Source organism: Musa acuminata, chromosome BXJ1-1 (genome assembly GCF_036884655.1).
Source record: "Musa acuminata AAA Group cultivar baxijiao chromosome BXJ1-1, Cavendish_Baxijiao_AAA, whole genome shotgun sequence".
Lineage (NCBI taxonomy): Eukaryota > Viridiplantae > Streptophyta > Magnoliopsida > Zingiberales > Musaceae > Musa > Musa acuminata.
In genome coordinates, this window is record NC_088327.1 from 812,502 (window position 1) to 828,918 (window position 16,417).

Below are 16,417 nucleotides of genomic sequence, written 5' to 3' on the forward strand. Positions count from 1 at the left end.
TTTCATCTGGCAATAAGTAATTTTCTTTCTGAGCTCATGATGTATCATGATTCCAATATCAGCTGGTAAATGCTTCAACTGCTACACTATAATTTTCTTTTAAGATGGCATATTGTAATCACTTTTTAATGGAACCATTAGAAGAACTGTATAAAAAAAAGTGACAAATTGCAAGGCCTTTGCCTTAAAATCCAATTGCTGCTACTGCGATGAAGCAATTTATCATCAAAGACAAAAGATTTCTACATATTGTGCATGTAAGACAATTCCTTAACCTGATTAGTAGATTGAAGATATCAGTCAAGCAATAATATCGACAACTACACCGCAAAAGAAGTGTAAATTCTCACAAACAAGAGACACCAAGTAAAAAACAGCAACCAATCTACGGATCCAATTTATTCAGATAGGTAGAAAGTTTGTCTCAGAGAAATATACTGCCAGTCTAACCTTCCATTTCAATTACATCAAAGACCTCATCAACTGTAGTAATCAAACTGACCTTCTTACAGATGTACTTGAACTCAACAAGAAGGTGAAACACAAAAAGGCTACACAATCAAACACATTCAGAGGATAAAAGTTCCTCCTTATGCAAATCATTGCTTCATTTTAGGCATTGCTAAAGACAACAGGCAAAACACGATTATAGATTTGACATCTAAAACAATTATTTTAACGCCAACTAACTATATACATTATTATACTGGTATGACGTCGATTTTTGAAGTGTCCTCGCATCTCAATACGATTCCTTCAAGGTTCGCTGGGAGAATGCACTTTGCCCATTGGCATCCTGTTGAGAAGGGCTCCGAAGGTGGTACTATCATCAAGACATTGTCATTCCTTCTGACAATCCCCATTACACTAACAGTGCTGCCCTCTTTGATGTAGCTGCAAAGAAAAAGGTCTTGGTGCTTAGAGTAAAGAACATTATGTAGAGCTTGAGATGTTGAAAAGCATGATTTTATGCAGCACCCTGTTGCTAAGACATTCTGTCCAAAAAATAATCGATTAATATATCACAGAGGTGCTCATAATATTGTGATTATATATTCATATGTCTGGATTATGCTCATGCAGCACCACTAGATGAAGGAAAGCAACAAAAAGAAGTACTATCTAATGAAACGCTAGTACCCTTCTTTCAAGCGCATAACACGATCATCACTGGATAGATTCCTTTTGCGCAACCACCTTAGAAATTCAGGCGAAAAGCCCTTGTTGTCCGGGTTGATGTCAAAAACAATAGACTCATCAACGTATGGGGTCACCTGAGCACCATAGCCAGCTTTAACCAAAGCTCTCAAGCCCGATTGGAAGTCAGAGATATAAAAGTCAACCACATTCCTCTGCGAAAGAGTTATTTAGGTCAAAGTAATTAAAAGCAAGTATCTACAAACAAAAAGCCAATATGATTGACATTTCCTTGTAACAACAGTTTCAAACAAATTGAACGCTTTCCATATTATGGAAACTGAAACACCACTAGTTCCACTCGTTTAGATGCCCTTTAAATTAGAAACTGAGTTTGATGGAATCTGGAGGTAAAACCCACCAGAAATGGTTCATGGGATATCCCATGAGAATTAAAATAAAAGGACAAATATGTTCTTTTAAACACGTATCACTTGTTTCTCATTAAGTTCAACAATTAGGGAGAGGCATACCTCCATTGATCTCAATCCCCAAGTAAAGTGGCGATGCTTCGAATTGGCAGCTTTGGAGTCCCAGCCCCTGTATTCATATAAACTAGTAGATGTGTAGACACATCTAGGAACTTTACTGTATGATGACTCAAGGGGAAAATTTCCGCATGTGACAACCTGCAAGAAACTCAAGTCTATCATCTTCAATAGAATAAATGCATGGTTATCGTAAAGCCAACATACATAAATTGACAGCAAATGAAAGACAGGAAAATTATCTAGTGGAAGTTCTATGTTGCGCCATATCCAATACATCCTAAATCTTAGAAATGCTAGAAAATAAAATAACAATACTATTTTCCTTTGTCATATTCAACAGGATATCTGGAAACAACAAAATGCAAAATTACTCTCCGTATTACTTCTATCGAAAACTATGGTTCATGTAGTCAAAATGTGCAAAGAATTTAGTAAGTAGTCTGACAGGGGATGTTTGTGGTAAGCAGGATGCTAATGCATGTGCTATATAAGTGAGAATTTTAACAAAGAACAGAAAATTGTCTTGACCATAATATTGTCTTTCGCCTCTAACACTTCTAAAATCATCAATAACTTTCTTAGGACGCTACATACCCCAGTAACCTTGACATATTGCCCATCTTTTGCTGTTTTCAACTCGGCATCAGGATATTGAGAAATGAATCCTATGATTGCTCTCCTTCCAAAGCAAGTGTTCCAAATGAAAAGCGAAGAAACTGCTCCAAAAATAATCACAACAACTATAAGAAGAACGGCATTGTGAACAGCTCCTAGAATGAAGCCCCCTGCTATGAACCCCATCACAAACAGCAAAACTACAGACCACAATATTGGCTTGGGCAAGCTCCCCTTGAATGAATAATCCTCCTCTTGACCAAGATTAGTGACAGCCTGATTATGAACAACAGTGGTGTTATGTAGCTTCACTGATCCAATTGAATTCAGTGGACCAGATACTTTATGAGGTACACTGCTCGAGTTAAGTGGTCCGGAATTAATTGGGCCAGATGTGATAAGTCCTGTAGCTGGGAGTGGTGGTGGGAGAGGGCCAGAGTTCTGGCGAGCCATTGGGTTTATACCTCCAGATTGAGGACCAGATGACTTTTTAATTGAATCCCCATGCTTAAGTGGTCCAGAATTAGACTTTTGTCTGTTTACTGAAGAATTAGAAACAGGAACTGCAGAAGAGAGGGAACCAGAATAGCTAGAACGACCAGAGGCATTAGGCATGACCGGTCCTGAGTGAGGAGCTGCACCTCCAAACGATCCATTTCTTAAGGGAGCACCGGGGAGAGGTCCAGATTTTCTAGACTTCTCCATGTGAAGATCAAACATCTTACCAAGTTCACCTGATTTTTTAATATCTCCACCTGTATATGGCATGGCAATTGAGCTCATTGTTGGAGGCTTCTCTTTTGGCTGTTCTGGCCTACCCGAAACATACAGGCCATTGCTGAGCTGATGCGATGGGAATCTTGAACCCATTATGCTTTAGCAAAACAGATCCACTAAATCTTGCTATATCCTCTGATGAATATCTACAATGATCCACAGGAATTAATCCTGAGTATCAGCTCCTGGCATCATCATGGTGAGTCAAAAGCTGCGACAAAGCAAGGATCCACACTTTATCTTTCAAGCAATCTTCTGACACATACAAAGAACCACATCACAGATGATGAAAGGCATGTCCATGCTGGTAGAATCATGCATGTATAATATGGTTTAGTAAACAACATATGGAATAAATAAAATGACAATATATGTATCTATTTATTGTGACAGAAAAACTTCAGATTAAATATGGTGACCATTTTGAGTTATTTTTCCTCATAAATCATCAATGACAACTCTATATCATTCCTCATAAATCCATCCAAAGTATTCAAGATCCCCTCTACTAAAGTGACCATCTGAGACACCCCACTGAGGTCCATTTAAGTCATTTTATATCTTGCCATTAGACGTGCAAGTTGTTCTAGTTCTTATGTCAACTACGCTGTAACTATGCCTATTGTTATTTTTGAATGCACCTAAAAAATGTTCTATAACTGATTGCTGTTGTCTGAAGTTTGGATTAAAGGAGATTTTCACAAAAGAGTATAGCCTTTATTAGCAAACAGTGTTAATTTTTAATAATTGATGTTCAGTGAAGCATTGTCAGAATATTCTGCAAATTTGATGTCACAAGAATATGGCAACAAATTAAATCAAATTATAGACAAGTGTCTAATATCTTGCTCTTGCACTGGCATCCCATATGACCAAATTCATTCCCTTGACAAACATTAATGAAACAAAGATACATTGAACCATCGAGTAGAAGAAGATTCTCAACTGGCTCCAATTAAGGAAATAATATGTCTTAAAATTTTCATTCAACAAATTCATCTCTGAACAAAATTTAGCAAGAACTCATTTGCAGCTTGTGGCAAGTAATAATAGCATAAACATTTGAGCATGGTATTACCATTAACGGATAGTGAATTGTAAAAGAAAACATGTTGGAGATTTGACTCTACTTATATCCATTCTCCTTCATTAGTTATTCATATACCCACCTTCCTTTTTATTCAGACAGTCTTAGTATCTGAGTTAGGTATCGTATATGGAATTTCAGGCCATATCGTAGATCTCCGAAATTCATATAGAGATTGAAGAGAGAAGAAAAATTTAAGGAACCCACATTCTTGTTACACAATTTTAATTATGTGACATGTTAGATTTCATCATGATACTTCTAATAACACCATCTTCTACATGGATCAGCAAGCTGAAAAAAGGCATACGAGTAATTAGTTGGATCGAACTTAGACTTCAAACAGTTTGTACATTTTCCGGAGTTTCTAGCTGTTCCCAGTAGTAGATCCAAATAATTCTAGAGCATATAAATTTTTGACAGAGATGTTACACCATCAATTCTAGCCCTGCACTATAATATTGGGACAACACTTAATTATGCCAGCATTTTCAACATCAAGAAGTCAAAGTAAGATGCAGGCTCCATATTGCAACTGGCAATTGCAATGTAGAACATGCTAACATGTTTGTTTAAGCAACTTATGCTGCACATCCAATAGGAATGATAACACATAAATCACGGCGCTGAATCATGAATCCAAACCAAAGAAGTACAAGAAGCAACCTCCCGATTAAAAAATTGTAAAGAATGTCTGTTCCACAGATTCAAATCCAAGTGAAATGTATCATTTTTCCAGTAATTACAGAGTCAACAGTTGAAACCAAATACAGCCTGTCACCGCATTAGAACATTGATCAACAGATATTCGAACATGCACATTTGTGCCAAGCGATCATTTCATGAGAAACAAATAACAACACATGTAATAGGAAGATCATACACTATAAACTCCCACAATTGAAAGAGGTTCGAAGTTGGTAGTATCTGTGATTAATGTTTTTTGCCATATCAACAAATCCAGATCTGAATTATGAAAAGAAAAACATACCTTCGCATTCCCATCAAAACTTTTTTTCGAATAAATCCTATCATTTCCTATAATTTAAATAAAAGAGAAATGAACATTCACACATCGACAAAAGAACAATTTCTCGCTTTCTAAAAATAAAAAATCACTTTTATGCTAAATTACCCGTCTCCAAACTTCGCAAAATGAGAAAGCAGACATAAATTTCAGCTGAATCGAAAAGAACCAAACTTGAGGATTCCACCTACCGAAAAAACCAAACTTTACATCAACATTCTCGAAATCGACGCAACCTATTCCAAAGCAAGAACTTTTATCCTCCATCGGATTCACAGTAAGAAAAAGAAAGGATCTCGTTCTGGGTAAGCGAGCAAAAGATAGAGATCGATCGCCACGTACCTCCGAATCCAAATAGCAGCCGAGAAACCAGCAGTTCCGCAGCAGTCGACGGATGAGGAGGCAGGAGGTGAAGTAAGCTGCAAATGGATCACAAAAGAGAGAGAGAGAGACCCTTCTACCGAGTGAGAAAAGGTGGGAGATTATGTATACAAACCTGTCACCTGCACTGGTCCCTCCGCTCTCTCTCTCTCTCTCTCTCTCTCTCTCCTGAATTTTTTTTCCTTTTTCTTTTTTTTCCCTTGCAAATAATGACTATTATAACCCTAAGTTTCAAATTTTGAAAAGATTTTTTTGGACTCATTGTAAAACATAAACCTTTTATTTCTTGATGTGTGATTCACAACATTTTTACTCAACCACTGTTTCTGGATTGCATCTTTCTTGTTCTTGATGTTGCACATCATGATATTATTCCAAATATTTAATCTAACCATTTTTTTTTTCTGTGTTCACAGGCTGATTAAAAATCTTCAACAATTCTGCACCTACCAACTCTAATTCCAATGGACATTTTTTGTGTTCAAACCTCAGCAAACTTGATAATAATAATATTCCTGCACTCCCCTTAGAACTACTACTTGCATGACAGAGGTACCATAATTTTAGGTCTTGGAGATGGTTGAGTTTGAATGCATGAGATTTTATGACAGTGGATGGTCTGAAGGATAGATAATAGGCTACAAAGTTCATCTCAAGCATGTTACCTATTATTTTAATCCTTGGTCACTTGTAATGTCTGCAATTTTGGCTCATATTGGCAATGTGATCCACCAACAGGAATGAGGTGTTTCCAAGACATCAATACTCCCATGTCATCATCACATGGTTGATGAAGGGGTGGACCATCTGCTCCACATGGCTTTGGTGCTTGCACCTAATTTGTCATCAAGAGGTGTCCCACACTCGACAAGCTCTGCCTTTGTTTTCAAGATAAATCAAACTTGCTCATCACTCCATTGATGTTGTTGGCAAGCACATTATAAGAAGAACATCCATTCTGTAAGCACTGTGGAGTGGTGCAAATCAAATCCCTTAGAAGAAAGAAAAGAGAGATATGTTTATTAGATTTTGATTCTATTTGAGGCCTTACAAAGTTAAAGGAGAGGAATGGTCAAATATGATGAACAAGGTATGTGTTGTAGGCAATGCAACAACCCAACAATGAAGCTATGTAGCTCTGTCATATCATGGTCAACAAAATTATTATTTCCCTTGCAGCAAGTAATGGTTTGCTTAGATATCACTCCATGAGATAGAGGATATCTGCCTGCCACATTAGGTTTCATGTCACATAATTCCCCTCTTCACCACTGCTGTTCCTCGAATCCAACCTGATAATGACATGGTAACAAAGCTGTGAATCGAAGGGCTGTTGCAGGATTCGGTAGCTTTGATCTGTTCTCATACTGGAGATATTGGAATCCATTGATACTATATCTAACGGATGATATCAGCTCTAAGTTGCATGGCACAGCTCATATATACTTGGAAGAATTGGAAATTGGAAGGTGTTTGGTGGTTCAAGCATCAGAGAGTAGTGCCAGTGGTTGAAGAATCAGAAGGCTGTTCGCTCTGTTACTGTGTAATAGCAACTAAATCTTTGGTAGATTAATCATACGACTTCAGATTGTACTTTAAGGTTTCTTGTGGAAAGCACACAATTTTATCTACATGAACTTCCATCACAGACAACACTGCTGCTTGTACAATAAGGTCAATCATGGCAGGTGGAACACAGTCTCACTTGTCCTCTTTGCTTGAGGTTGAAACTATGACACAGAAGAGGTGGAAAATTTCCTGATCAGCTAGGAACTTGTGGATATTTTTCCACTGATGACTGTCTCCAATGTGTTGTGTGAGAGATGAGGTACTGATGATTTGTGTGTATATTGTTCCACATATATTCTTCTAGCACATGTAATGTATTGAAGCATGTAACTCAATGGAAAGAGATATTTGTTAATCATTGGCAAATGCTTTTTGATTCATAAGGCACTCCAATTACTTTGGTGGCTTGGAAGCAAATTGAATGTGCACACTCTAGGAAGACAAAAAACTGAAGAAAAGGTTTCTGTAGATTTCTTCTAGAAGAGGAGGAAGGAGAAGGGTGAAGGGATTAAGATAATGCATAACAGCAAAGTTTTGAGATGAATGATGACCTGATGGGTTACAATTGGGGCATATTTGTTCATTGAGGTAGGCCTAGCTATGACCACAGTCAAAAGATCTCTCTCTTGAGGGTTTCATGATGAGTAGGAAAGAGTAATGCAAAATCTACTCAGGCTCTCTCTATCCACATGATTGATCTTGACACAGATACCTAGCCAATGGCCAAGGCAAATGGTTTGAAGTGGAGCTACAAATATGTTGCTCCAAAAGCATTATTTCCTGATACAAAATTTTAAATTCATTTGTCTCACAGTTTTTTTGCTTGATTACTGTAGTTTCTGATGATATCTGCAATGCTACTCTGTAAATTCTCTAAAATGATTATCATTGTGTATCAGGATTTGAGAAGTTAGAATTAGTTTTTAGCCTAGTTCAGAAGAATCCGTAACTAAATAATATAGCTGTATGTCGACATCCTAAATTCCTAATTAATGAAAAGGATTAGTTCAGTGAAACAAAATTGCACACAGCACACCGGAAAACGACTACCATCCAATAGTTCATGGGAAACAACAAAAACCTACTCCATTTGAATAAATAGCACATGTTACTATATTCGACTCAATTTTTTCTGTTTTTATCTTTCATTCTCACATGTTATTAGAAAGCAAAGCAAAAGCTGAGTATGACTACATATCTGCATGACTTGAGATCTGGTTAACATAAACATTCAGCTTTTCATATAATCTAAATTTTCAAATTGTTGAAAAGGGTAGGCAAAATTTTTTTTTTTGGTTATGATCTTACTGTTTGACCTTCATCCTATTCTTATCCGAATGTATATAATCTAAAATTTTGGGGGAGGGGTGCAAATGGAAAATATTTAGCCCAATATTTTGCCTCAAATGACATCATGGAAATATGCTTTCTGATACTTCTAATCGTTTCATATATAATATCATCCACAAAAATGCTACAACAATTTCTGCTGCAAACTAACCAGAGTCCGGTCCTTGTCATGGTTGTAAAGAGAAAATGAGCTATTAGTTAATGTGACAGATCATTTGTACATCAATGTTTCAGGACAGACTAACGAATGAACATGATAATAGAATTGCTCATGAATTGTCATACACAAAAGGCATCAAATAACAAATATTTTGCAACAATCCATTGTTTCATTTTCTGTTTAATGCAACTATGGCAGCTATTCTGGACCAACCTTTACTGATTAGTTAAAGTTTTGTATCAGGTGGCTTTTGCCGAAAGGTGAGTTTCGATAAAGAAAGGCGACCTAGCGCATGAGGCTCCTGTAAATGCAGGTTTTGAAGAGGATCAACATACACAACATTACCCTCAAAATCAGGTGACTTCCAACTCTATGTTGCAAAGGATCAATCTAGGCATGGCACCCAGCTCGCTCACCATGGCACAAAGTAGAAACCTTGGAATGATTCGACCATAAAAGGACTTTTGTTTTTAATTTTCTTTTTAATTTTTGTCTCTCTTGTTAGATGCACGTCTGACAAGATGTGTAGTAATATGATATTGTTTTGATGTTTTGTTACTGTATAAATTAGAGTACTGAGATGGTTAGCCTAGATAGATATTATCGATAAATCTGGAGACATGCCAAGTTCAAAAAATATAATCGGCAGTTGAAGCTTGAGAGGAACATAGGTTTTTGGCCACCATGGTAAATTGACAAGATAATATTATCGGAAATAGCATAAGGAGAGCCATGGCAGGCTTAGGATCCTTTTATGTTCAAGTCAGTAAATGAAATTATGCAGCTTAAAAATATAGTTCCTTTTGCTATCATGGAATGCTGTCCTAATAATCCAAGGCGGAGTATGGCATCTACTCATTGAAGCGAAGACCATTTTAAAGTTCGACATATAGAACCACAATATTAATCAAGAATCTTAAATCAAGGCATGTTTGGTTTTGTTAAAGTTGAGAAAGGAACAGATAAGAGTGAGATGAAAGATGGCATCGGGATCAAGTGATGAGTTCCAAAGATTAATTAAATGAAAGTAAAATATCTACCTAATCTGTGCCAAAATCTTCGGTTGTCTTCTTCTTTCGACTTCAACCGTGCCAACATCTGTCAGAGATCAATTATGATTAGAAACTTTCATACTCTGGTCCATGCAAACCTGTAGACAGAAACAAATCAGTGAAAATTTGGAGAAGTGGAAGACAATATTGGTTACTGAGAAACATGAGGTGAGGCTACTTCAATCGATTCCTAGAAAGAAATGGATCCTCCCACCGATACGCAACCAAATCATGAAAAAGATATCTACTGCAGAATGGAATTGTGAAAGATTTAGAATTGCTTCAAACTCTCATCTTAATCGTGTAGTGATTCTAAATTTGACATGCATCTTGCACTTTCCATGGACTTGATTGAAATGTGTTGGGTTACTCACAGGCAGTTCCATTGAAGTGAACACTCTGAATTCTCTCATTCTAATAGCTAAAAACACCTTTCTTTCGCTTTAGGTTTTATTGTTTCTAGCTTTAAGCCGTCACTCACTGTGCAATCTAGATCGAAAAAAGGCACTGGGCTTGAATATAACGGCAACAAGCAAACCAAATTATGGAAAAAAGAATCACATTGGTCATGGTTAAAATGTACTTTTGCATATAAGAAACCTGATGGTGATGAAAACATGTGTTTCGAGTTATGATCGAAGACAAATCTTTGTGAACTTCAATTGACAGGATATCCATATGTATGTCATAAATTGTTCCCTCTTACAGTGAATTGTAGTTGAAGCCATGGTTTTGCACCAAAGTTATCTTTATCATGGAGTTTGTTTGACACATCAAAGAGTGATATATCAGTTATGTACTTTTACCATGACCTTCAACTTAAAATAATCTCTTCCTTCTTTTCAAGTTCAAGAAATTAAAAGGCGATCACGAGAAGACATTAGTGCTGATGTGAGTGCATGCAGCTAAGACATTTTTGTGGAGTCTAAAGGATGCTCCTAAAGCAAGTCTTGATTTCAATCATCAAGAATGTGCCTGATACATTATTCTTGATATCAGACCTATTCAACAAAGCTCTCAAATGCTTTTGCAGGGAAGTCATCCACCTCTGTGTGATTCTGAACATGATTGCTTATTGCAGATTGGGGGGTACTCTCAGGCAGTGCTATCAAGCATGAGCATTGAAGCATCCATTCCAGTACAAAAGCATGATCTACCTTTCAGGTGGATTGGCTCACCCATGAAAAGTGAACAGTGTTGCCCAATCTGATTAGGCAAAGCACAAAACTTTTCATCACCCACCCTGCATCTTTGAGGTGCAAAGATCCAAGAACAAGCAACTCACCTAGATTCTGGCTTCAAGGCAAAATCCAGACAACATCGCTGCCACACTCATGCATTGATGGGATCGAATGGAAAAGAACTGATTGGATTTGGATATGGTTTGTTTCATGCAGCTGCAAGTTTCTAATTAGACAAATACAAATTCATGGGGATGCAGATCCAGATACATAAATAGGAAGGATATCATATCTGGATCATAAAACTCAAATAACAGAAATTTGTGTTGCTTCAATCACCCATCACACAAACAATGAGTCTTTCTCTGACTACGATTCAGCACTCTTCCTTATTCCTATATATATATATATATATTACTCAATAATATATATATATTATTGAGTAACTAAGTAAACTTATTTCAGAGTTTGACTCAAATAATACTTGTCCTTCAATCAGTATTTATCCTGAATTTGATCAGATAGACACAGATATGAAGAACATCAAATGTTGGCAATGGAATCTCTCATCCCCATGCACGGGGCTCCAATCGAACGGACGGTCCAGATTCTCCCTCAAAATGGTGAGGAACATCATACCCTATAATTTTCCTGCGACGAATTTGACCCATAGTTTTGAAAACAGCCTCGATCTAACGGTGGCAAACAACGGAAGCGTACTGAGTATCTAAAAGATCTCATCTTTGTTTTGGTTTCCCCAACTATTTAAGTCTTCAGACCTGAATGGGTAGGACACTTCTGTCAGTTCCAAGGAGAGATTAGATTAGGGTTCTGTCTCCTCCGGAGGGCTTCCGTGTAGCTTCGGTAAACCCGATTTACGCATCCAATTTGTTGCTTGTAATTGTTGCACATGCGATGAATACCTAGTCTGATGTGCAGAATTTGCTTCTTCGCTGACATAGTTTTCAGATGTGCGGTTATTTGTCGGCGTAAGATTCTCTTTCTTGGATGATTGTTTGGGTGTTTCTTGATGCCATGATTTGTCTGTGATACATGTTTGGCACTGAGTTGTTTGAACTTTGAATTGAGGGTCTTGCCGATGCTTATTTTTTGTACTAGGTTCTGTAGTTCATGGTGAAGATTTCTGGTTAGATTACCAAAGAGGGCTGTAAATTAGATCAAAAATAGGGATGGTTGCTAAGATTTTAAGCTTGTAATGTAGTAGATATGCACATCATGAATCCTTTGAAATACTCTCTAGATATGCACATCGTGCTAAGATTTCTAGTTATATTTTAGGGTTCTCTTTCTGGGGACTATGATGTTTATATGGTTTTATATTACTGTAATTCGAAGGGAAACCTGCAACAACATTTATGTCAAAAGTCAATCCATGATTAGTTTCAATGTAAAAGCTAAAGAATTAAGGCTTTTCGATGATAAAAGTTCACGTCTTGATCTTGTACTGTGTTATTGAAGCGAATTGATGCATCCCGCCGAGGACGAGTTAACTTTTACTTAAAATTTTGTTTCTAGCTTGGTTACTTTGGCATAGATCAGATTGTTAATTTTGAAGTTTCTTCAAACAGTTATTTACTAATTTTGGGATGTTTTTCTTGTGTTGAGTAGGTCTTATCTTACTTTAATTTTTGACAAGATCAGGAGACTATCATATCTTTAGGGAGTCTTAGTTGAGTTTGGATTGAAAAAAGATAAAATTGAGCATTTATTTATCCATAATTCTAGTTATAGTTTGTATTATGGACGATGGGGATTGACATGATCGTCAAATCAGGTCAATGAGTTAACAAAAAAAAAACTGAAAACAATAAAAAGTACAATTAAAAATAATTTCAAATATTTAAAATTATGTATTAAATTTGAGAAAATATATAATATCATATGCTATTTTTTTAATGTTTATTACAATATTTTTAACTTTCCAAGAGAACACATAGGATTGAAATGTAGAGATAAAAAATTATATACATGACACTAATACAAATAATAGAATAACTTGGTAGAAATTAATCAACAAAGAATGAGCCTTATCATCATAGCGAGATTATTTCCTTGCAACCTGAGCAATCGGGATTCAAGTCATGGAAACAAATTTCCTCTGTGCAATGATAAGATCCAATATATTTTCTCTTCTCGAGCCCAAATTAGCAAAAGTCTTACACTTTGGTGTGCTCTTTATATTATTAGAAAATAAATATTAATCATATCATACAAATATAATAATGCAGTAAATAACTATTATATAAATATTATTTAACAGACTAAGATAATTTTTCACACAAAACTTTGAAGATAGGTGGTGAGCCACACTGTAACCTTTATGCTTCTCAATCACTATACAGTGAAAGATACTTGCTGATCGAAGATAATAATAATAATAATAATAAGTGATTTCAATAGTTGCTCGGGCACTCGCCTAGGCGCTCGGGCGAGGCGAGGCTAGGCCCGAGCGCCTCGCTTCATGTCCGGGTGCCTCGCTTCAAAAAGGCGCCGCCTAGGCGCTCGCCCGAGCCTGGGCGTCGGGCACTTTGGACTAGCGCCTGGGTTAAACCAGGCGATCGAACCAGATTTTTAGGTCTGGCTGGTCTCCGGTGCTTTAGTTGGTTCAATCAAACCAACTAAGTCACTAATATCAAGCTCCCTCTCGCGATTTCTCCGACTTCCCTAACCCTAGCACTCGTGATTTTGCCGTTGAGATTTCTTCTCTACTGTCGCTGCTCTTTACTGTCGTTGCCACTGTCGCTGTTCGCCGCTACTGTCGCTACTCACCGCTGCCACAATCGTTGCTTGCCAATTGCTTGCCGCTGCCACAATTGCTGCTCGTCGTTGCTGTCGCCGCTCCCGTTGTCGCTCGCAGCTCCCGCTCCCACTCATGCTGTCGCTCGTCGCTCGCCGCTGCCACAATCGCTGCTTGTCGACTGCTCGCCGCTGCTGTCGTCGCTCCCGTTGCCGCTCGCCGCTCTCGCTGTCGCTCACAGCTCCCGCTCCCACTCCCGCTGTCGCTCGCCGCTCACGCTATAGCCGTCGCTCGTCGCTCCTGCTCCCGCTCTCGCTACGGCTGTCGCATGCTACCGTTGTCGTTGCCTCAACAGCCTCGGTCTTCTCACACTCTTCTCACTATACTGTTAATAGTATATTAACAGTATACTGCTAATTGTATACTAATAATAGTATTTTTATTTATTATATTAATAATATATTATTTTGATTTTAATACTATTAAATTTTATTTTTTTATTAGTATATTTTTATTTTAAAAAATAAAAATATACTATTATGATTTTGTACATGATTTTCTTAATTTAATAGCATATTTTTTTATTTAAATAATTATATTTATTAATTATATTATATATTTTTATATTTTAGTGCCTTGCTTCGCTCAGGCGAGCGCTTAGCGCCTCGGGCGTTTTTGGACCTTGGCGCCTAGCGCTTTATAAATCACTGCAGTTATCATAAATTGTATGACATCTCCACATCTTTGTTTTACTCGAGATGAATATTGCAATAATGGTGAAATATTGGTGGTGAAGTGAATAACAAACAGAAAAGTAGCGACATTCTTTTATGTTTTGTTTTTCTAAGCTTTAGTATCTTTTATGTGTTCTTCACCTTGACTAATTTTTTTCCTTTTGAGGCTATTAGATTGCTTAGAATTGGCCAAAGTAGACCAAATTTGATTGATTCTATCTGATTTCAACTAGTTTTTTTATCATGAGACTTAGAAATCAACCAAAATCTAATCAGTTTTGGATTATACTGATATGGATCAACTGCATTGAATCAAAATTGGCTGATGTAGCTTACTCTGGTTCTAAGTTTTAATATTATTTGAATTATTTAAACTTGCATATAAATAAACCCATGTTGATGTTTCTTTAAGATGGATGACCTTAGTTTCCATCCTTGTTTTTTGATGTGTATTTTTTAGGGTGGGCCTTGGTACAACGGTAAGGTTGCTCTTCTGCAACTTGAGAGACTAGGGTTAAAGTCCAGGAAATAGTCTCTTTAAATATTTAAAGGTAAGGCTACGTATATTGATTCTCCCCAACATAGTTCGTCTTACCGGTGTATCAACCAGCTGTCGGTATGGTATGTACTGAACTGTACTGAGCATACTGACACATGATACATGAGGACATATCGATGTATCACCCATATCGGTCTTCTGTCGGACCAGTATGTACCATTGTATTGAGCGGTATGCTGCGGTATGACGAACCTTGCTCCTCTGACCCCACATTGGCACGAGCCTTGTGCACTGGATATGTCATTTTTTTTATTTTTCACAAGTTGCTAGTGTACCTTTTCTAATCAATCTTCTTACCTTCACCTTTGTTTTCTGATCCTATTGTATATTTTATATTTGTGATGAATTCAAATTCAGGTTAGAGCATAGATTTGAATTTTCATGCCACTCCATGTGGACATCACATTCTAAAAAGGAAAAGTGCTATACAGGCTGTCATGTCAATGATAATGCATATGCATTGTACACATGCATATGCAAACACTTGCAGATTCCTTGTTAAAATATATACAGTTTTTAATATTAGAAGAAATAAAAGTGACTAATGAAATATATCATAAGCAGTGTTTACACACTTGTTTTATAGGTGATAGCATAGCTTGACAAACTTATATCAGAACAAATGTGACCAATGTAATCACACTTTATGTATAGATGACAGCCTAGCTTGACACATGCATTCACAGTAATGCAAGTTACATGCCAATATATGAAACACTGATAAAAGACTACTAAAGAATTTTTTTGCTTCTTTACAACATAAGTAGTCTTAGATAAATTTGTAAATCTTAATTGTTGGTTGTTGAAAAATGCACATGGTCGGAAAGGTTTCTATATGTTATATCAAATGGAAATATCTTATGCAGAAACATAAAAACCCATTATATATTTTAAACCATTGGTCATCATGCAGACTGTGTGGCCTTACGAGCTCGTGTGGCCACATGTGGCTTTATGCGGCCACTGTGTCATATGATATCCGATCATATGGATTGCTGCATCCTGCTTCAGCATATGGTATATGCAGTGCAATCTATTCACCAAACCACATATGCCACATAAATTATCATCAGTACCTTCTCTTCCCTCTTGTTCTTCCCCTCTAATCTATTCTCTTTCCTCCTATAAAATTTGGTATCAATTGTTTGAGGTTAGTGTTTAGTTTAGTTTTGTTTTTGTTGCATATGTGGTACCAAAACTTTGGTACCACATATGTCACATAAATTGTCACCAAACATTTTCTTCTCTTTACTTTTGTTTAATAGTGTGGTACCATCTTCTTGCTGTGTGGTTTATAACATATGATTTTTTTATTCTCTCTCACACACAGCAGTAAATTAGTAGTCTCATTAACCATCTTCCCTGAATATGATCATATCCAAATTCTAACCCTCTTATGTCCTTCCATGTACCCATACTCTATTTTTGTGTGTCTTCTTTTTTGGGAGAAGGGTGGGGATGGAGATAGGGTCAGTGTTA

At 36.9% G+C, this 16,417-nt stretch overlaps 1 protein-coding gene across 7 annotated transcripts; it reads right to left on the minus strand.

Annotated features, from left to right (window-relative positions):
• Positions 1 to 369: 369 nt before the first annotated feature.
• LOC103982065 (uncharacterized membrane protein At1g16860) lies at positions 370 to 5,693 on the minus strand. Of its 7 annotated transcripts, XM_065189629.1 has the most exons (7): positions 5,537 to 5,657; positions 5,303 to 5,381; positions 5,159 to 5,205; positions 2,283 to 3,291; positions 1,671 to 1,826; positions 1,141 to 1,352; positions 370 to 894 (listed from the first exon to the last, which is right to left on the minus strand). In XM_065189629.1, the coding sequence occupies exons 4-7, from the start codon at positions 3,171 to 3,173 to the stop codon at positions 702 to 704; spliced, it is 1,452 nt and encodes a 483-aa protein (XP_065045701.1). In that variant the 5' UTR covers positions 3,174 to 3,291; positions 5,159 to 5,205; positions 5,303 to 5,381; positions 5,537 to 5,657; the 3' UTR covers positions 370 to 701. The 7 variants fall into 7 exon arrangements, with proteins under 7 accessions (XP_065045701.1, XP_065045902.1, XP_018677619.2 ...); XM_065189830.1 differs by lacking the exons at positions 5,159 to 5,205; positions 5,303 to 5,381 and adding an exon at positions 5,386 to 5,430 and having other exon boundaries at positions 5,537 to 5,674; XM_018822074.2 differs by lacking the exons at positions 5,303 to 5,381; positions 5,537 to 5,657 and adding an exon at positions 5,386 to 5,400.
• Positions 5,694 to 16,417: the final 10,724 nt, after the last annotated feature.

Excerpts from the sequence above, each read along its gene's own strand:
- LOC103982065 (XM_009398871.3), bottom strand. The coding sequence starts at position 3,173 with ATGGGTTCAAGATTCCCATCGCATCAGCTCAGCAATGGCCTGTATGTT. Across the intron at positions 1,827-2,282 it reads AATATGTCAAGGTTACTGGG|GTTGTCACATGCGGAAATTT; the intron begins GTATGTAGCGTC and ends AGTTTCTTGCAG. Across the intron at positions 1,353-1,670 it reads GGGGATTGAGATCAATGGAG|AGGAATGTGGTTGACTTTTA; the intron begins GTATGCCTCTCC and ends ACTCTTTCGCAG.